Source organism: Nilaparvata lugens, chromosome X, assembly GCF_014356525.2.
Source record: "Nilaparvata lugens isolate BPH chromosome X, ASM1435652v1, whole genome shotgun sequence".
NCBI lineage: Eukaryota > Metazoa > Arthropoda > Insecta > Hemiptera > Delphacidae > Nilaparvata > Nilaparvata lugens.
The window spans coordinates 43,542,022-43,565,416 of record NC_052518.1 but is presented as its reverse complement, the minus strand read 5'-3'; the positions used below and the strand labels follow the sequence as shown (position 1 = coordinate 43,565,416).

The window sequence follows — 23,395 nt, the reverse complement described above, 5'->3', positions numbered from 1 at the left end:
TTGAAGAGCTAGAATAATGGCTTTTATTGACTAAAATAAACTGAGATAAAATAACAAACTTTCTGATGATTTAGAATAATTCAAACAACTGATTTATGACATATGATTATCATATCATTCTTCCCTCCCAGTAGTGGAACCTACCGGGGCCAATCTACCAATGTTGACAGAAACTTCTCTTTCATCAGAAAGTCTTACTTGAGCGACATGAGGGTTCAAATGAGTAATTTCTACCTTTTCAACTTCAGGATCATGCTTACTGCGTCTTACAAAGGTCCATGCCTCCTTGGCGTTGATCAGCCATGATGGCAAGTTTGTCATAGATGTAGGATCACGAGGATGAATGAACATTCGCTCGTGAGGTGTGCAATTCAAGGTCAAGGTCAAGGTTGAGAGATGTTATCTCAACCACCACCCCGCCCCGACTGAATTCTCTGTTGGAATGAGCCCTGTATTTATAGACCAGGGAGGAGATGTTTACAGCAAGAATTTCTATTAAACACTGAGGAAAATATTTTTATTAGGGGGGGCGTGGCCTAATTCAATTCCCTCCCCCACACCCCTAAAAGGTGTGGCCTAATTAAATTTCCCCCCCTTCCTAAGATGTGTGGCCTAATACCATTATTATTTCCCACTAGGTATACAACCAAAAGTCAAATTCAAGGTCAAATTCAAGGTCAAATTCAAGGTCAAATTCAAGGTCAAGGTCAAGGTCAATGATGATCCCCACTTGTATGAAAATGTGAACCTAGTTTTTTTATTACAAAAATAACGAAGAACCTGTTGATGTTATAAAAAAATACAGGAATAACTTTTTTTAGTAAATTTAATAACAAATCAATAAACATATCATTTATCAAGATATAATGAATATTAAGTGAGATATGACATCTTTAGTGATTGGAGATCTCAGATTTCTTCAAGCAGAGATCGGAGATTGGAGATTAACAAAGATTTGATACTGTATGAATGAATCAATAAATAGATGAATAAATAAATATATACATGTTGAAAAAATGTACTTAATAAAAATGATCAAGAAGAAAATACCATTGTTGAAGAAAATAAAACGGAAGAAGGTTGTGTCTGGATCTGGAATAATCGGATCTATATTGAACAAAGCAATTGACTTACTACCTGTTGAACTTCATATCCCTGGCTACAATTTTTGTGGCCCTGGCACAAAACTTGAAAAAAGATTGAAGAGAGGTGATAAAGGAATAAATAAACTTGATGATGCATGCCGGGAACATGATATAGCTTATAGCAATCCTAATCAGAATAGAACAGAAGCTGATAAGAAACTAGCTGCCCTGGCTTGGGAAAGAGTCAAATCACCTGATGCTAGCCTTGGAGAGCGCTCATCAGCATACTTGGTAACAAACTTATTGAATGCCAAGACTAAATTTGGTGGTGGGTTGTTTCTGAGACCCTACAAAGGGTGTGGGTTGTTTCTGAAACCCTACAAAGGGTGTGGGTTGCAAAAGAATAAGAATAAAACAATAAAGAAGAAGGTGAATCAGAAGAGGATACAAGAGACATTGAGGAAAATTCTAAAAAAAAAACACCATTCACAAACATTGAAATAATAGATTATGCAAGAAAGCTTGAATTACCACTACGAGGTGTCTACATGAGAGATAGTCTACCAGAAATACCACTCAAAGATCTAGAAATTGGTGTAATCAATTTGGATGATGAAAGCAGTACAGGAAGTCATTGGACATGTTATATTAAATGTAACAATACATGTGACTATTTCGATAGTTTTGGAAATTTGAGTCCTCCACTTGAATTTATGGCTTATATGAAAGATATAAAAATACATTACAACTATAAGAAGTATCAAGAAATCGATGACAATTCAATAGTATGTGGTCATTTATGTTTATTGTGGTTGTATAAAAAATATGTTCTCATTAACAGCAAATCAAAATCCACTGGTAAGTGATATTTTCCCACCAGTACAACTGGAAACATCTAGCAAATATGAAGTAGCCCTAATAGATCTATATACATACAATACAATTCCAAATATTGAAAACAATATCAATGATAAGTTTAGCTATAATGGAAAACAAGTGAAAATACCAGTAGGGTCATATGAATTGGATGATATAGTAGATTATATACGAAATAAATTATCTCTTACAAGTGGTCAACTGAAAATCAAAGCTAATAATAATACACTACAGTGTGAGTTATATGCAGATAGAGAAATTGATATCAGTATGAAAGATAGTGTTGCTCCAATTCTTGGATTCCAACACATGAAGCTAGAAGCTAATAAATGGCACATATCTACAAAACCAGTTCACATTATGCGTGTGAATAGCATCAGAGTAGAATGTAATATTGCAAAAGGATCTTATGATAATGGTAGTGAAGGTCACATACTGTATGAGTTCTATACAACTGTACCACCAGGTTTCAAAATAATTGTATCTCCAAAAACTGTAGTGTACCTACCAATCAATACAAACCGAATAGATCACATTCGTGTAAAACTAATAGATCAAAATAATGAATTGATCAATTTCCGAGGAGAAACTATAACTGTTCGTTTACATGTAAGAAAATCACCAACTATATAAAAATAATGTTGATATTCTCAAGTAGTGGAAATAATAATAATACAATGATAAATCAACATAAACTCACACCCAAAAATGTTGAACTATTACAAAGATTAGGATTTATTGTATATAATAAAAATAAGAATAGAAATAATTATAATGTCTCATCCAAAAGATATGAATACTATTGATACAATATTCAATGTCTCAGAAAAACCAAACTTTGATGAGAGTATAACAAAGTTTGAATATCATACACACACTCCTTATGCATCTCAAACATTCAACCACAATGATGAAATACGTATAAATTTGAATCAACAAGATGTCTATACACTACCCAGTAAAAGTTTCCTTCTAATTGAAGGACAAGTTGAGGTTAAGAAAGCAGATGATACTAAAACTGAAAATTATTCACTAATTAATAATGGAGTAGCTTATTTATTTGATGAAATCAGATATGAACTTGGTGGTGTGGAAGTTGATCGTACACGTAATCTTGGTATTACAACTACAATGAAAAATCTTCTAAGTGAAACAGCACTCAATACAAAAGTGTGGGAGAATGCAGGATGGAAATTGGATGGATGGAATAAAATTGACAAATTCAGTTTTTGTATACCTTTGGAGATGTGGTTGGGTGTAATGGAAGACTACAAGAAAGTTATATTGAATGTTCGTCAGGAAATTATTCTATTAAGATCTTCAACAGATGCAGATGCAGTGACTACCACTGATGGAGCTACAGTTAAAATTAATATTACAAAGATACAATGGAAAGTACCCTATATACATGTTTCTGACCACATTCGGCTTGATTTGTTGAACCTATCACATACAGATAAACCAATTAATTTACCTTTTAGATCATGGCAGATACATGAGTATCCAACACTTCCTCAAACTACTACTCATCAATGGACAGTTAAAACAGCTTCACAAATGGAGAAGCCTAGATTTATTATTCTAGGCTTTCAAACTGATAAGAAAAATAAACTGAGTGCAAACAAGTCATGTTTTGATCTATGTAAACTACACAATGTTCGTCTCTATTTGAATGCACAATACTTCCCCTATGACAATATAATGGGAAGCAAACACTTGCTCTATCATATGTTTAGTAGCTTCCCACATGCTTACTATCCACATAATAACAGTAACAATCTTACTTCAATATCATATAATACATTCATTGAAAAGGCTGCACTAATAGTAATAGATTGCAGTCGTCAAAATGAATTGTTGAAATCTGGTGCACTAGATGTTAAACTTACATTTGAAACTAATGAAAATATACCTGATAAAACCTCTGCCTACTGTCTAATTCTTTATGATAATGTGTATGAATACACACCATTGAGTGGTATGGTTAGGAAAGTAATGTAGAAGATTACAATAATTATAAAACCTTATAATTGAGAATTAATTACAGCATCAAAGTGGAAAATTTGTCATAAAAATTAATAGAGAGAATAATTAATTTTAAGCCTCTACAAGGTTTTAATATTATAACTGAAGAAATACAGGAATAATTGATAATTCTAAATATTTTTTTACAAATACACACCTACCTACCTACCAACCTACCTACCAACCTACCTACCAACCTACCTACCAACCTACCTACCAACCTACCTACCTACCTACCTACCTAGCTAGATAGTGATCTCACCCTTTTGGTAGCAGCATGCTCATCATCACACCTCCTTTTACTGTTCTGAATATCTTTATGTCCCCAAGCCAATGTATTTATACAATCATTTCTTATGAATCTTTTATCATCATAGGGCCTAAGAGCAACCTTCTCCTGGTTTTCAGTTGTGACAATATGTAGTTTACTTACAATATGTACAGATTTTATTGTATGCTCAACACCTTCAAACAAACATTTTTTGTACAACTTGAATTGTAATTGGTTTCTTTGAGCACTCTTTGGAACACCCTTGGCCACCTTCTTTTCTTCACAGTTAGAGAATATAAATGAGTACATTTTGGCTTGTAATCCTATAAATTCAGTTATAATTCTGCCACCATTCTCATCTTTGAATTTACCAATTACTTTTTTATTCTCCTCATTATAACATGGGTGATTTTTAGGAAAGTTTGATGTGTCAAATAAATGTTTATATTTCCTAATATCTTCATAAATATCTTCAGTCTGTATCACATACATAAAACTATCAGTATCAGACATCAAAACTTCACATTTGTCTTTGAATATATTCTTGATTTGATTGTAATGGAAATCGTACATAACATTTTTGCTGTGTTCCAATATTACAGCACCAACAAAAATTGGTTTGTTCAATACAACTTTAATTTTATTCAAGCACACACCAGTAACATTCTCATTATATGGAAACCAATTTTTTACTCTTGGCTTGGAGATGATTCTGTCTAGTTTCTCTTCATCCATTACAATTTCAAAGTCTGTATGGTTTTTAACATTCATGAGAGTGCGGCCATAACAACTATTATTAATCAACTTGTAAAGGGTTCGATCAAATTCATTATCTGCTACTGTCCTTAATTGTGTATTCATATCAATGAAAGGTTTCATCCATCTACTTTGTTCAAATTTTATACCTCTGTGTACTTTTTTCAACACCATACCCAATTCTAAGTAGAGTTTTAGATTATCAGAATATATTACATATTTTTCTTTGTTTGTGAATGTTGTTATTAGTTTCTCATATCTACCAGTAGGTGGTGTTTCTTTCAAGGGTGCTAGAGGGAAACAATTGTGTGTGCTTTGAAGGTGAGAGGGGTATTCCAAGTCCACTTCCAACATGTACCCTAAACTTGAATCAGTTATTTTTTGAGGATCAAATTCTTCTATTTCTCTTTCACTCATCCATTCAAATTTTGAATGTGGAAGATTTCCAGACATACCCACGGCATACAAATTATTACAATCCCAATAGATTATGTATGTTTCTGGCTCATTTATGTTGAAATTACTCATATATCTATTGTTTGCTTTTGCATATCTCTTAGGAACGACACTTATCCCCCCTCTTATTCCTTTTTCAAAGAATAGGTGCATATCAATATCAGTCAAGAGTTCGAGCTCTACTCCTGTAATTTTCAACATAGCAAACCAAGAATAATGTGGAAGAGAGAAGAAGTGAGCTGGGTCTAGATTATAGGTACGCATGAAACTTGTTCGAAAATTCTGAAAAATGTCTGCTAATAGAAGAATGTCTGTTTTTAAGTAAAGGTCATGGTATTCAGCAAGATTTTTTATGTTGAAATGCTTCCAAATGTTCTGTGCATGCTGATATTCTGTTTCAGTGATTTGACTGTCGGTTAGTCTACTGTAGAATTTATCAATAGTAGGTAATTTCGTTTCTTGGAATCGCTCAAAACTATTCATATATTCGTATGGGTAAAATTGTTTTGTTTTCAATAGGTCTGCTTTATTTGAGGAGAAATGTTTTGATAGAAGATCAAATTTTGAATTGATCTCAGCCAATTTCTCAAGAGATGAATTCAAGAAATTGAGAGAATCAATAAATCTTAGTGTATCATTCAATGTTATAGAGATAATTTTCTCACTAGTCTTGGCAATACAGCTTATTTTTTTCTTATAATTAGTCAATGCTTGTATTATAAAATGTGAATCATATCCTGAAAAATTATGAAACACTACTGGTATCTTTTCAACTTTTTCTGCATTTAAATTACAATTGTTGTGGGCTGCACCCAGGTACATCCCATTTGAATGTGAGTGGTGCCTAACCCTATCAAACAGTAAACGTTTATTACATAAGCAACACAATGTTTCCTCTAAGAATTTTCTATTCTCTTCAGAATTAATGGTCATGGGGATATTTTGTTTTAATTTATCTTTCAGAATAATACCATATTCATCTAATTCACCTATAAATTTCTCAATTAAGGTTTCAGATTCTGTAAGGGAATTTGCTCTTACAATTTTAGGACCACAGTGAATATTTCCACTTTCATTTACAATAACATATCCATATCCACAAGGAATGTGTTCTCCATTGATGATTAGACACTCAAGGTCTGCATAAATGATATAGGGAACTCTAAGTGTATAGGAGAAATTTTTGAATGTTAAAATTTCATGTCCTTTTTGTGGCATTTCTACTCTCTGAGTTTTCTCCAGAGAGCATGATTCAATATGATTGTTCAATTTTTGTAGGGCATTTTTTCTAGTAAATCGATGAAAACAGTGTGGACATATTTCTACTTTATGTCCATGTTTAGTGTAATTGGACAATAATCTTGATAGATTTTTTACAAGAGTATAATATTTTTTATCTTTACTTGATAATAATAATAGTGTAATCTTGTGCTGCCGATCTTTATTTTTTGATATAAGTAATGGATAGAAGGTATGATTTTCATGAGCAATAACATTTATACATATGGTTGGGTTTTGTTTTTCGAATTTTGAAATATCTTCCAGACTAAGTGGGAAATTTAGATCATTGATATTGATTAGATTCAATAATTTTTTCAAGTCTCCAACTCTATTAGTCCTCTTATTATGGAAGAAAGCTAAGACAGACCAAATAAATGAAAGACTATCATCACTTTTCACATTCACTATAGCTTTCTTATCTGTTATGAACTTCGGTATAGGAATGAACGATGATTCGCTTGAATTTAAGGAACAAAGTCTAAACAAATTCCTCACCAGAGTATAGTGTTTCTTACCATTTGATTCTAGAAGTAAAAGCGTAATTTTATGCTCTCTATGTTGATTTTCTGATGTAAGTAATGGATAGACAATTTCATTTTCATATCCAACAACATTTATAGATATAGTTGGGTTTTGTTTTTCGAATTTTGAAATATCTTCCAAAATAAGTGGGAAATTTAGATCATTGATATTAATTAGATTTAATAATTTTTTCAAGTCGCTAACTCTATTATTTGTTCTATTATTATGAAAATAAGCTAGAACAGACCAGACAAAACATAAATCATCTTCATTCCTGATATTTAAAATGACTCTTTTAACTGCTATTCTTTTGGGTGTCAAGACATATGAACCTGTTCCATGTATGGGTGAATATTTCACTATATTCAAATCAAATCTTTGAAACTCATCAATTACCCACCCACTACCATTTTGAATGAATTTATCAAACTTTTCATTTATTATATTTTCAGCCTCCTCCCATTGCTTATGAAATTCATTGACATTATTATGAATATTGATAATTGATCTTGATTTTCCATGAAATGTAGGTGTGATTTCCAATTGATCAACATCAGTTACAATTTTTCTTAATTTCACATGTAAACTAACAAACCATTTAACATTTCCATTAAATTTTTTCGATTTTGAAAGCATTATTTCCAGAATAATTGGTCTAAATTGTTCAAATAGTATCTTAATATCAGTAGTCAAGAATTCTGTCCATTTATATAAGATAACATTACCATTAATACTCGTCACCATTTTTTTATATAGAGAGGAAAGCAATCTGGCTTGTGGCTTGTGGTCCATTGTAAATCTGGTACTGAAATGAGAATAAAGTTGTTATACATCTATTTATATAGGTTAAATTGCAATCTAAAACAATGTTTGAGGAATATAACAAATTGAACTCTCAAACCTACAAAATAATCTCCTAATTGTTTTTGAACCTTTTTCATTGTGAGATAAAAAAAACACATGAAAAAAGTTAGATTTGCTCCTGAAAATAGATTGGTTTCAATGAATATTTTACACACCTATAACTATGCAATGAAACGATCCAGGGATGGGACAATCTGGCAACAATCTTGCATGGATCGATTACGTTTTCAAGATAGAATTGATAGAATTGGTAGAATTGTAGAAAGTATACTAACAGAAAGCCATCGAACAAAAATGTATAATCAATTAAAAAATAATGTCAACAAGAAAGAAACTTGCACATGAGCTGCATGGTAGAGTCAGACGTAATTTCCTAACACGTCGCACTGAAATAAAAGGTCTAACAGATTTATATCAAGCTGATATTGTTGACATGTCCAACTACAGCACATTTAATAAAAACTTTAGGTACATACTAACTGTAATCAACTGTTTCAGTAAATTTGCATTTGCAATACCAATGAAAACTAAAACTGGAAATGAGGTGGCAGCAGCATTGAAGCCAATACTTGAGAAGCACAAAATAGTTAATTTCCAAACTGATGCAGGTAAAGAATTCTACAACGCAGCTGTTCAGAATCTATTCAAAACTCATAAAATCAATCATTACAGTACATATAGTGATAAAAAAGCAGCAATTTGTGAGCGCTTCAATCGAACTCTCAAAGAGAATATGTTCCGTGAATTCACAATACAAGGTAATCATAAATGGCTGGAACTACTACCTAAACTAATAACTAATTACAATAACAGTGTCCACAGAACAATTCGAATGAAACCTGTTGAGGTGAATAGGAAAAATGAGAAATATGTGCTGATGAATATAGAGAAAGCTAGCATGCGTAAAACATTCAAACAGATGAAACCAAAGTATAAGATTGGCGATAAAGTACGAATTAGTCGCTACAAAAGAATATTTGATAAAGGCTATCTAGCAAACTGGACAAATGAAATATTCACTGTACACAATATACTCCCTACCATTCCTTTCACGTATCATCTGAGAGACATTAGTAATGAAATCATTAAAGGTACATTCTATGAATATGAAATGCAAAAAACAAAATATCCTGATGTCTATCTAATTGAGAAAGTACTGAAGAAGAAAGATGGTAAGATGTATGTTAAATGGCTTGGTTTTGATTCAAAATATAATTCATGGGTTGAAGGTGATGATATGATGTAATATAATAAAAAATATGTTCAAATTCAAACAGCATAAATCAAAACTACCATTAATAAACTTCGACAAGTATTTAAATGATAACAGGAAACTTAAGATTTCAAAAAGACACAGTGAACTCTTACCAAACTCTATAAGATGTATTGTGTGTGGCCCAAGTAATTCTGGGAAAACAAATACAGTTTTCAATTTATTATTTGCAGAGAATGGGATTAAATTCTTACACTTGAATATATTCACTAAATCACATCAGCAAGATAAGTACCAACTCTTGAAAAAGATTATGCAACAGATACCTGAAATTAAATTTAACTTGTACAAAGATAATGATGAAATTCAACAACCAAATGATATGCCTCAAAATTCAGTTATGATATTTGATGATATTTGTATGGAGAATCAACAAAATATTCGTAACTATTTTAGTATGGGAACACACAATGGTCGGTACAGACTTGGTTTTGATAGATTTGTTATAATATAAAAATGCATAAAAAAGATTTGGAAGAGTGGAGTGTGCTACAAAAAAAAATTAAAAAACTACGTGACTCAATTCGTAGAAAACATCGTGAATTATCACATAATGTAGTCAGTGAAGAAGAACACTTTCAAAAACAATTCAAACCAATTACAGAATCATTGAAGCAATTACAACATCAACCCATTGAAAGAAAAATTAAAATAGAAAAGAAGGAACAACAAGAGCAAGAAGGAGGGGAAAAACAAGAACAACAAGAAGAAGAAGGAGAAGAAGAAGAAGAAAGAAGAAGAAGAAGAAGAAAGAAGAAGAAGAAGAAAGAAGAAGAAGAAGAAGAAGAAGAAAGAAGAAGAAGAGAAGAGAAGAAGAAGAAGAAGAAGAAGAAGAAGAAGAGAGAAGAAGAAGAAGAAGAAGGATCTATAACTACCGGTGCTGATGATGATAAAAGTGGAATTAGAGGAATATTCAATTCAACAATTCAAAGATTAACATCGAATGCCCGTAGAGCTAGCATTTCTAGTTACATAGATAATTTCATGCGAGCAACAAAAAGAGGAAATCTGTATGGAGTTCACTATAATCCTGATATTAATGAGTGGCAAATTGGTAATAAAGTTGTAAAATTTTATGATAAAGAAATCCTCATTGATAACAGCAAATCATTCATGCTTACACATGGGTTATTGGAATTATTATTCAAAGCAGTACCTGATAAACATATTTACAAGAGAACTGATTTGCAAACCTATAAAAATATACTTCAAATAACATCAGTTCATCTTGATAGTTTGGGTCGAGTTAAGAGAAATACCAGTTACAAATATGTTAATATTATTAAGAAATTATTCCCACCTAAAAAAGGAGTTACTCGAGGTAGAGGTGCTGGTGATAGTAGTTTAGAACAAGAAGATATGCAAATTGTAGTACCAAGAAAAAAAATGAAAAAGCAATATGTTTATTGGGATAACCCAAACGAGTTATGTGAAAGATTGAATCTATTGGTAAATTCAAAAATAGCTGGGCACACTGGACATGATGCAGAGATTATGAGTATCATAGAAGAGTTGCGTGAAATTGGAATAATTATTGGTGGTAATTTAGTATTATAGAAAAATATACTCTAGTATAATGTCTATTGATAAATTTGGTCGATATTTACATAATAATAAGAAGAATAATAATATTAATGTTGAAATTAGAAATTTGATTCAGAATTTTATAAGGATTATACAATTCATCCCATTAGTTGCTCATAATATCCCAGAAATTGATCTTAATGATAATGAACAATTCAAAGCAATGTCAGATCCACAATTATTATCAAAGTATGAAAAGTATGCTGCTGAAACAGCACAACCCTGGTTCTTTAGAGCATGGTTTGATGAAAAATTCATATACAAACATGAAGTATAATAAAAAAAACATGAGTATTGATAAATTTGGATGTCATTTGAGTAGAAAACAAGAGAAATCAAGTAGAAATCAAGAGGCTGAAGAATTAATTAATATATTACAGAATATCGTTAGTTTAGCAAAAAAATTCGGTTCTTATTATCTACCAAAGAATGTTGATCTTAATAATATGAAACAATGGATGTATTTAACTGATCCAAACTTACTTCATGATTTCCCTCCCACTTCAAAAAATAAATTCAAATTTTGGTATGAATATAATGTTGAATCCACCTGATAAGAGAATTTTTTAACACCTATGTAATGTCCAACATTCCTTCTAAAATAAATTATAAACTGGAACTGAAAAATGCTCAGATTTGTAATTCAATCAAGAATACAATTTATTTGTTGAAATTCATTTTCAAATTAATAAAAAAACCTGTAAAAAGGTACTGAGCTTAATTTAGAAAATTATAAAACAATAATCTTTCCTGCTTAAATCTAAGGTTATAAAGATCTTTCCTACCAAGAAAATCAAGTTCAGTTTGGATTTTGATGAGTAGTTTTGTTCAACAAAATTCAAAAGTTGTTTCAAAGAGTCAAAAAACTATTCATACTGTGGGGACTCGAACCTGGGGCCCCATATGTATCAGACCGCGGAAACATGCTTGATCTCATTAGTTTGCTATCACTAAATCCATCAATTTAAATCATTTTATTTATTAATTAGATTGAAATTACAATAGAAATATTATTTAATAACAAGCTATGCAATAACAAGCAATTAGTTGAGCCAATAATAAAGTTTTTAAAATTATGAAAACAATATCAAATTCACAATGCATTTTAGGAGATTCATTTAAAATATCTACATTACTTAAAAGTAGCTCTTGGTAATCTACCACATAATAATGATAAATTATTACTGATTAGTGAAGTTGTGAATAATATCATTACAGTATCTATTCTTGTGATAACAAACTTATGAGTTCGTTTTGATCGATTAATTTCAAATCTTGTTTTGTGGCTTAGTTGATAGCATTGCGGCTTACCAATCTGGAGTCTCAGGTTCGAATCCCGTTGATTAGAGAACTTTTTTGTAACTTGATCTGAAGGTCATTCATACTTACATTGAACTAGGTCACACCTCACAATGAAGAATTGTTGTAGCATTCAGTCTAGTGTAGAAAAATCTTGTTATATGAGATGTTATCTCCACCACTACCCCACCGTGACTGAAATTTCTGTTGGAATGAGCCCGGTATTTATAGTAATTTTATCAGCATCAAAATCCAGTTCCCACGGTTTTTTGTATCCCGTCGGGGCAGGGTGGTGGTTGAGATAACATCTCTTGACTGGAGAATATCCAGTAGTTGTTTATTCTCCCACTACCCTTGTACTAGGTAGACTCAATTTATTAGTTTTAGATTGGTTTCACATTAGATTAGATTTGATTGCAATAGATGGATTTAATACCTCTTGACTGGAGAATATCCAGTAGGTATGAGATCTCTTATTGCATTGGGAAGAGTGTGAACTTCTCTTGCTGGAGAATATCCAGCGGTCGTTACTCTCTCCCTTAGTTTTACTTGCAGTAGATAGACTCAATTTATTAGTTTTAGATTGTTTCACATTAGATTAGATTTGATTGCAATAGATGGATTTAATACCTCTTGACTGGAGAATATCCAGTAGGTATGAGATCTCTTATTGCATTGGGAAGAGTGTGAACTTCTCTTGCTGGAGAATATCCAGCGGTCGTTAGTCTCTCCCTTAGTTTTACTTGCAGTAGATATTTTATCCAAGTGGGGATCATCATTGACCTTGACCTTGAATTTGACCTCAATCCTGTTCTGTAAAACGTTATCAATTAATTTTCACAGACCTGTTCAAACATGTTTGTTATCAATCCTCTCAATATTCACAGACCTGTTCAAACATGTTTGTGGAACTGGATAAAATTACTATAAATACCGGGCTCATTCCAACAGAGAATTCAGTCGGGGCGGGGTGGTGGTTGAGATAACATCTCTTGACTGGAGAATATCCAGTAGTTGTTTATTCTCCCACTACCCTTGCACTAGGTAGACTCAATTTATTAGTTTTAGATTGGTTTCACATTAGATTAGATTTGATTGCAATAGATGGATTTAATACCTCTTGACTGGAGAATATCCAGTAGGTATGACATAGATCTCTTATTGCATTGGGAAGAGTGTGAACTTCTCACTCTCTCCCTTAGTTTTACTTGCAGTAGATATTTTATCCAAGTGGGGATCATCATTGAATTTGACTTGAATTTGACTTTTGGTTGTATACCTAGTGGGAAATAATAATGGTATTAGGCCACACATCTTAGGAAGGGGGGGGGAAATTTAATTAGGCCACACCTTTTAGGGGTGTGGGGGAGGGAATTGAATTAGGCCACGCCCCCCCTAATAAAAATATTTTCCTCAGTGTTTAATAGAAATTCTTGCTGTAAACATCTCCTCCCTGGTCTATAAATACAGGGCTCATTCCAACAGAGAATTCAGTCGGGGCGGGGTGGTGGTTGAGATAACATCTCTCAACCTTGACCTTGACCTTGAATTCGACCTTGACCTTGACCTTGATGTTAAATTGATGCTCAATCGGCACAAATACCCTACTAGTGAGGATGTACTTGTTTCTAGTTGATGATGGCAGGGGTCCTTTGAAGTCAATGTTGATCCTTTCAAAAGGCCGAGTTGCTTTAATCAATTTTCCTTTGAAACAGTTGAATCTTGGCTTCAGCTCTGAGCAGATCTTGCATTCCATGCAGACTTCTCTGATGTCATCTACCGAGTATGGAAGGTTATGAGCTTTAGTCCAGTGAAAAAATCTTGTGATGCCGGGGTGGCAGAGGTCTTGATGATATTTTATCAAGTCTTGTTTTGATGTGATACATCCCATTATCACACATGCTCGAGAAAGAGCGTCAGCAGTTATGTTCTCTTTTCCAGGTCGGTAAATGATCTCATAGGTGTATTGAGATAGCTCAAGACGCCACCTCATTATTTTTTCGTTCTTCACCTTGCCCCTTGCCGCCCTATTGAACATGAATGAAACAGATTTTTGATCAGTAATGAGTTGAAAGAAACGACCAGATAAGTAATGACGCCACTTCCTAATAGATTCTACAATGGCATATGCCTCTTTTTCAACTGATGAGTGTCGTTTTTCACTTTGGTTCAGCATTGGTGTGCAACAGTATGCATTGGGACGTTGATTGTAAGATAGTGTTGCTACTATGCTTCTGCATGTGAGTCTGCATCAGTGTCTACAGTCTCCTTCATCCTTCCACATGTTGCACAGCTGCAGCTACCTCTACATTAAGATCTTCAAAAGCTGCAAGGGCCTTTCCTTGAAGAGGGAAGAGCGTACAAGGCATGTGCCAATGCATCAATTTTACTTGAAAAATTTTGTATCCATCGAGAGTAATGTGCCAAGAGGCCCACAGTTCTCTGAAGAGTTTTGGGATTAGGAGGTGGGGGCATATTAAGTAGAGGCTCAAGGCGTTCGGGATCTGGATGTAATGATTTGTTTCCAACTAAAAATCCTAGGAAACGTATCTCCTTTCGACAGAATTTACTCTTCTCCTTGTTTATAGTTAGTGAGTTATTTGAAGCTGCTGCAAGAAACCGTTCAAGATTAGTGTCATGTTCTTCTTTTGAATTTCCACAAATTATGACGTCATCTAAATAAGCATGGGTATCAAATAATTTCTCTTCTTGTGTGAGTGGATCAATTACTCTTTGAAAAGCTGAAACACCATTAGTGACACCAAAAGGAATATGACAGAACTGATAAAGTTTCCCACATGCTTGAAATACTGTATATTGCCTTTCTTCAAGTAAGATTGGTACTTGATGATATGCGGATTTCAGATCTACAGTACTATACCAGGAATACTGAGCTACTTTGCGAACTAAATCTTTCATATTTGGAATGGGATAGGCATCCAATTCAGTGAATTTGTTTTATAGTTCTAGAATAATCTATAACCATCCTTTTTTTCGGTTATCAGGTTTAACAACAGATGCTTGGGCACGCCAAGGTGTGTGGCTTTCTTCTATGATGCCATCTTCCAGTAATTGTTGAATTTCATTGGAAATAAAATCTTTTGATAATTTGCCACATTTGGTTGTAATTGGTTGACAATTGGGTTTTAGATGTTGAAAAAGGGAGCAAGGAGGAATTTTTGCTTGAGTTATTCCGCAAATAGTAAGAGGTGGCTTATTACCTCCAAATGGTATATCTATACTGGAAAAATTGTTCATAAATTCGTGCCCAAGAATAATATTTTCACAGAGGTCTTGCATAAGCATTAAGGTTGTGTTTGTATAACTTCGTATAAATTCATGTTAACTTTGCCTCGGATTTGTGGTGTGAAGCGTTTTGAGCTTAAAGTTACTTTTCCTTTCTCTGGTATAACTTCTAAATTCAGTTTTTTTTTCATAGGTATCGTCAATAAAGTTGCCAGTTGCTCCAGTATCGATCAGTGCTTGACTTTCAGTTCTGTTTATGGTAATAGGAATAATAACCTTTGAAAGACATTTTTCTACAACAACTGTGCGTAAAGAAAGAATTTACTTACAGCTTATTTCTGAGGAGAATCTACTTTTTTGCTCGCTAACCATCCACGCATGCGCAGTAGATTTACTTTATGCTCCCAAATTATTCGCGCATGGCAGAAGAGTTTCTTTACACTCGACAAAAAGTCAGATCTTAACCTAAAAAGTTGGTAATTGTAACTCCGCCGATATGAGTAATTTAACAGGTTTGGGCAGTTGTAGAAAAAATTTTGTATGTAATTCGATATTACTAACACCTTCAGTGCAAGCCGAGAATAGCTATTTATGTATTGAGAGCATAATGATTTTATCGCTCTTCCAAAATTATCACGCTCTGTTTTGAGCGTTTTGCGCCTGTGATAAAGTCGCGTATTACGCTCTTAATACTATAATACATAAATAGCTATTTTCGGCTTGCACTGAAGGTGTTAGCAATATTGAATTACTAAACTCTCTTTTTTCTCCAATATGGAAGATTTTGAGTTACATACCTGAGCAAAGTGTCCCTTCTTACCACACTTCTTGGTTCTCGCAGAGTTCCTTTTTTTAGCTGGGCAAAATAGTCGAGAATGTTTTTTGTTGCCACAAAAAAAGCATGCTTGTTCACTAATACTAACAGCTGATAATGAGGAGTCTGAAGTGTCTTTTTGATTAGGAATTAGATTTGATGCATTTTCTGTATCTTTGCAAGCATTAAACTCAAATGGAGGATTAGATTTATTGTAGCATTGTGATTGATATTTTGCAGACTCAAAAGCTCTTGCACGATCAAGAGTTTCATGCAAAGACATATCTGGGCTTTCTAAAATTCGTTGACGGATTTCGGACGAATATAAACCTGCAATCAATGCTTCTTTCACGTGCTCCTCTCGATTCTCTGTAGCAGAGATCGCTGTGAAATTACATTCTAGTCTGGGTTCTTTCAGTTTTAGGAAAAAATTATCAATGGACTCACCTTGTTTTTCTTTTCTTATAGAGAGAAGGTACCTTGTAAAGATTTCGCTTTTCTTCCTGATAAATATGCCTTCAAGGATGGAGATACTTTCCTCGAATGTAGTACAATCTATTATCAATTTGTAATTTTCAGCTGACAGCAAGGTAACTAAGATATCCAATTCCGTATCTTCAGTGTAATAGTTTCCTTTCAAGTAGGCATCCAGCATTCTTTTCCAATGTCTCCATTCCATTGGTGCACTAGGAAAATCTGGATCCACACTTAGACATTTTGGTTTGAGAATTTTCCCAATTGATTCCGAGTTGAAAGATGTATCAATGGTTTCATTTCGAGATAATTCGGTAGGCTTATCCTGATTCTGTGATGGAGATTCAACATTATTTCGATCCCGGGTTTTCCTCTTTGGCATTTTGACTACTGGTACTTATTTTAGTCAATAAAATTGTAATAAATAGAGGCCATTGAAGAGCTAGAATAATGGCTTTTATTGATTAAAATAAACTGAGATAAAATAACAAACTTTCTGATGATTAAGAATAATTCAAACAACTGATTTATGACATATGATTATCATATCACATGATATGTCTGGGGATGTTTCACAGAGACAAGTTCTCACAGAGACAAGTAGTGTTTTTGAACGATATTAGTGTCACAGAGACAAGTTTCACAGGAGCAAGTATTTCTATAAATGGCAGTCTCACAGGAACAAGTTCCCACAGAGACAAGCAGTTTCATAGAGACAAGGTCTCCGTCCAAAGTAGTAGCGCTATAAATGGCAGTCTCACAGAAGCAAGTTCTCACTGAAACAAGATGTTCCACAGAAGCAAGGTCAGTGTCATAGAGACAAGGTAGCGAATGTAGGAAGAAGTTAGGCCTGTTGCCTACATCTGAACTTGAAGGCACTCCATTTTTTGTTCTAGTAAATTGAATGTCTGCTGTTTTTTAATCATGCAGATATATGTTTATGATTGAAGGTTTATCATATAAGATAGGGATGGGTTGGTAACCTATTAGAATTAGATAGAAGATAGATAGAATTATGAAGATAACTTAAAAAAATAAATTGAGTTCTATGCAAATGTAATATATTTCTACCAAACTCCAAGATAACTATTCCAATATATCCAATAAGTATATATTAAACCTTCAACCCGAAAGAATAATCAATATGAATATGAAATGGAATAAATAAAAGCCAAATAGCCTACCACTGTCCTATTCATCACCGCTTCTTAAAAACCACATGGCCAAAATGGTTTTTCATTATAATTCCTTCTTTCGTAATAAATTGTTTATGCTTTTGTACTCCTGATCGAAGCTCGGTCCCCGATATTATGATCTAATCATCTCTTCTTTTTCCAAGCTGCGGTCTCGAATTGTAAATTCAAAGTAATATAATATTAACTTCTGACAGTCACAGAGTAATGCTGCGTTAACACCAATAGATTCTATAGATTCTATTAGATTGAACATAACTTATCATACACATGATGAACATATGTGTTTTTCAAGTGCCGTTCAATCTATAATAATCTGTGAGGATTAAGTTATTAACATTTTGTTAATAACTTTGGTGTAAACGCAGCTTTAGATGCCAAGATTTATCATGGCGTTCCGAGTTACGGATGATAATGTCAATGAAAAACTTCATTTTCCTCATGAAATCTTTCCCATAGAAATTTAACAGATTGTTGTTCGACAAGCGTCTCTACATGTTACAAAATGAAAATCCCAGTGAAAAACAAAAAGTGCCACTTGATAATTCCCAAATCATCTTTTTAATCGTAGCTCTGATTCAACTGAGCAATAACTTTCTGAACTTACTGAGTTAATATTAAAAATTATCATAAGCGCAATGGGACTTGGGATTCCATAAATTCAGGATAAGTATTAAATCGGTATTCATTTTTACAGGATTGAAGTAGTGCAACATTTAGATTAGCACACCAATAGATTTTATTTGTAACGAAGTGAGTTCATTACTTTCATATCAAAGTTCTACTTTTTCCATTATGATATAGTGACGACAGATATATTGACGACTACTGCAAAACAATGTCTGGTAGCCCTGGTAATGTAATGTAATGTAATGAAATGTGATCGTATAGTTGATTGGAAGTCTCCAACCAGCCTGATCAGATTTCTTATTGGGGCCATTGGCAAACATTTTAAAAAAGACCTGATATTATAACAATGACTTTATTCCTAATAGATAGCATTTGTAGTAGATGGCAAAGGACTCTCGTTACCACATTGCAAAGGATTTTCAGTGAGGTCTACTGTTATCTGGACTACTAGAGTATTGTAACTCCTAATGTCAGATTGAGTAAGAGCTTGAAATTTATCCCTATTTAGTGTACTCCATGTTCAATTATCTGCCCCTATCTTATATTAGAAGAAACTGGCCTCTGAATAAATTAAAAAACGCACTAAATCTAATTCTGAATGAAAATGCTTATTATTCCGTAAATTAATTCTCAAATTGTTGAAAATGTGATATTCAGTGCTGTGAATTTATAAATAGTTTTTTCTCAATGTATGACTTGATTTATTCAATTGTACTGAGTGATGATAATTATGACTTGATAAGACTCATTTGATGAATGACTACACTATTCATAAGATGACTACTAAGATGTTATGAATATTGAATTGCTCATTTATTGTATAACAGACTATAAGCTGAATTCTTTAGACAAGGCCTAATCGCCTAATCTACATCCAAATTGTTTGTATTTATCGGTCAATATATTTCTTATTCCTAGACGCCAGCTAAGAAAGGGGTTTCAATTTTCGTAGAATAAGCACGTTTTTCAAAAAATGTTGTGATTTCAAATTCAAATTTCGTTTATCACACACATATACGAGAACTTAGAATTAATGAGAAAGTGGCCCGGAATAAGGTTTATGATTTACTATGTGTACACAGAAAAAGAAGGATTATTACGAGAGCATTGGGAATAAATTCAAAGCAATAAGGGATACAACAGAATTTTGGAAGCTTGTTAAAATTTTCAAACGGAGTACATATAAGTTTTCAGTGGATATAACAGCGGAGGAGTGGGTGATGCATTTTCAAGGTCTGTTGGCTTTAGAGGGGAGGGCGAAGACTATCTTGTATGCTGAACCTTGTTGGCAAGATCATATTTATGACGCTGATATAAGCCGTTCCGAAATAGTGGCAGTATTGAAAAAGTTGAAAGATGCGAAAGCGACAGGAGTGGACGGCATACCAGGAGAATTTTTCAAATACGCCCCACAATGTTTCGTAGATGTATTGCTTGGAATTTTTAACAGCGCTATTGGGTTCGGGCAACTGCCGGCCTGTTTTGGAAAAGCTATCATTTTCCCTATACATAAGAAAGGGGACATTGCGCTAGTTCAGAATTATCGAGGTATAACATTCATAGATGCAGGAGTAAAAGTGTTTGCGGGGATATTACTGAGGCGATTCGAGAAATGGGTGAGCCAAAATAGCGTATTAACAGAGAGTCAAGCTGGTTTTAGAAAGGGGTATTCAACGGTAGATAATATTTTTAACTTGAGAAGTATAGTCGCATTGAAAACAGCAAAAAGAAGAAGTAGAGTGTATTGAATGTACGTGGATTTCAAATCTGCATTTGACGTTATAGATAGAAGGGCTCTCTGGTATAAGTTGCATGAAATGGGAGTACCTTCGAAACTGATCAAGATGACACAAGAATTATATAAATGTACGCGATCTGCAGTGTGCACATCGAATGGGCTTACTGGCGAGTTTGAGACATTTTGTGGCTTGAGACAGGGTTGTTTATTGTCACCCATGCTCTTCTCGTTATTTATTAATGATTTGTTGGAATATGTTGGTGAAGGGCTATGGATTCGTGACAGAAACATTAGAGGATTGCTATATGCGGATGATCTGGTGATGTTGGCAGATGCGCCCAAATCCTTGCAGAGAATGATGAATAGACTAAAGTGCTACTGTGAAGAATGGGGAATAAATATAAATATGGATAAATCTAAAATCATGGTTTTCCGAAAAGGGGGAAGATTGGCGGGGCACGAGGAGTGGTATTGGGGAGAAGAGAAAATTGAAGTTGTCAACTCTTACAAATATCTAGGAGTGACTTTTACGTCCACTATGAAGTTCCGAACACATATTGCCGAAAGAGTGACAGCCGCTAAATGTGGACTTAATTCTGTGTGGAGTAGTGTCATTACTAATAATATAATTCCAGTGAAGGCAAAGTGGGAGGTTTTTGACGCAGCTCTGCGAACAGTTGTCAGTTACAGCGCGCAAGTCTGGGGTATTGAAATGTTTGAGGGGTTGGAGATTTTTCAGAGGTATTTCATGAAAAGATTATTCTCTCTGCCTCGCAGCACCCCCAATTACATTCTATATTTGGAGACAAGGAGGGATCTGCTATTCTTTTACACATTCAAGATGCACTATAAATATATTCTTAAAGTATTAGGGCTGCCAACATTACGACTGACACGTTTTCTGGCGGAAATAATGATTGAAAGAAACATGGGTTGGTTCAAGGAATGGAGGATTCTTAACAACAGATACCAATGTGAGGTGGGTGTATGTCCTATTAGTGTTCTCGATCGAGCTGCGGAATTGGAGAGGCTCCGGGAATGTATGATTCAAGAGTTTCGGAATAAATGCTGGGAGAGAGCGGGAAGGGCTACAATCCATGACATATATGTGGAATTGAAGCACGATTTGGGAGACAACGATTATATTCATGCCAACCTAAATAGAGCAGAAATAGCCATGATAGTCAAGTCAAGAGCAGCACTATGGCCTCTAAATTATGGAGTGGGAAGGGAGGGTCGTCAGTTGCTATGCTCGATGTGCAACAGCGGACAAAATGAAGATATCATCCATTCCTTGGGTAAGTGTTCAGTTTTGTCGGAGTTCAGATTTAGTATATGGGGAGTGCGAGAGCTAAACGAGCGACAGGTTATTGATGTATTGAACGGGGAGAGCTGGGAGAAATTGATAAAATTCATAAGAATAGCCTGGAGGTACCGATCTCACCTGATTGAGGAGTTCAACACTTGATAATGCAATCTTTCTCCTGACTTAATTACATAATTAATTATTTTTGTAGAATCTAATAGTAGTCAACTCCTGGCAGACGGCCTGAAGGCCATTGCTGTATAAAATTTATCAAGTTATTATATATTTTTTTTGTTGTTGTGGTTGATGCCAATAAAGATTTTTTGAATTATTAATTATTATTAATTATTACTCCTGATCGAAGCTCGGTCCCCGATATTATGATCTAATCATCTCTTCTTTTTCCAAGCTGCGGTCTCGAATTGTAAATTCAAAGTAATATAATATTAACTTCTGACAGTCACAGAGTAATGCTGCGTTAACACCAATAGATTCTATAGATTCTATTAGATTGAACATAACTTATCATACACATGATGAACATATGTGTTTTTCAAGTGCCGTTCAATCTATAATAATCTGTGAGGATTAAGTTATTAACATTTTGTTAATAACTTTGGTGTAAACGCAGCTTTAGATGCCAAGATTTATCATGGCGTTCCGAGTTACGGATGATAATGTCAATGAAAAACTTCATTTTCCTCATGAAATCTTTCCCATAGAAATTTAACAGATTGTTGTTCGACAAGCGTCTCTACATGTTACAAAATGAAAATCCCAGTGAAAAACAAAAAGTGCCACTTGATAATTCCCAAATCATCTTTTTAATCGTAGCTCTGATTCAACTGAGCAATAACTTTCTGAACTTACTGAGTTAATATTAAAAATTATCATAAGCGCAATGGGACTTGGGATTCCATAAATTCAGGATAAGTATTAAATCGGTATTCATTTTTACAGGATTGAAGTAGTGCAACATTTAGATTAGCACACCAATAGATTTTATTTGTAACGAAGTGAGTTCATTACTTTCATATCAAAGTTCTACTTTTTCCATTATGATATAGTGACGACAGATATATTGACGACTACTGCAAAACAATGTCTGGTAGCCCTGGTAATGTAATGTAATGTAATGAAATGTGATCGTATAGTTGATTGGAAGTCTCCAACCAGCCTGATCAGATTTCTTATTGGGGCCATTGGCAAACATTTTAAAAAAGACCTGATATTATAACAATGACTTTATTCCTAATAGATAGCATTTGTAGTAGATGGCAAAGGACTCTCGTTACCACATTGCAAAGGATTTTCAGTGAGGTCTACTGTTATCTGGACTACTAGAGTATTGTAACTCCTAATGTCAGATTGAGTAAGAGCTTGAAATTTATCCCTATTTAGTGTACTCCATGTTCAATTATCTGCCCCTATCTTATATTAGAAGAAACTGGCCTCTGAATAAATTAAAAAACGCACTAAATCTAATTCTGAATGAAAATGCTTATTATTCCGTAAATTAATTCTCAAATTGTTGAAAATGTGATATTCAGTGCTGTGAATTTATAAATAGTTTTTTCTCAATGTATGACTTGATTTATTCAATTGTACTGAGTGATGATAATTATGACTTGATAAGACTCATTTGATGAATGACTACACTATTCATAAGATGACTACTAAGATGTTATGAATATTGAATTGC

General features: G+C 33.7%; 2 protein-coding genes across 4 annotated transcripts; one reads left to right on the top strand and one right to left on the bottom strand.

The window, feature by feature from the left end:
- Nucleotides 1-408: 408 nt before the first annotated feature.
- LOC120355033 lies at nt 409-4,096 on the top strand. The gene is made up of 2 exons (XM_039443282.1): nt 409-664; nt 707-4,096. The coding sequence occupies exon 2, from the start codon at nt 2,736-2,738 to the stop codon at nt 3,960-3,962; it is 1,227 nt and encodes a 408-aa protein (XP_039299216.1). The 5' UTR covers nt 409-664; nt 707-2,735; the 3' UTR covers nt 3,963-4,096.
- Nucleotides 4,097-4,123: 27 nt separating this feature from the next.
- LOC120355032 lies at nt 4,124-13,891 on the bottom strand. 3 transcript variants are annotated; one of them, XM_039443279.1, is made up of 3 exons: nt 13,025-13,891; nt 12,729-12,830; nt 4,124-8,077 (listed from the first exon to the last, which is right to left on the bottom strand). In XM_039443279.1, the coding sequence occupies exons 1-3, from the start codon at nt 13,069-13,071 to the stop codon at nt 4,228-4,230; spliced, it is 3,999 nt and encodes a 1,332-aa protein (XP_039299213.1). In that variant the 5' UTR covers nt 13,072-13,891; the 3' UTR covers nt 4,124-4,227. The 3 variants fall into 3 exon arrangements, with proteins under 3 accessions (XP_039299213.1, XP_039299214.1, XP_039299215.1); XM_039443280.1 differs by lacking the exon at nt 13,025-13,891 and having other exon boundaries at nt 12,383-12,872; XM_039443281.1 differs by lacking the exons at nt 12,729-12,830; nt 13,025-13,891 and adding an exon at nt 9,505-9,806.
- Nucleotides 13,892-23,395: the final 9,504 nt, after the last annotated feature.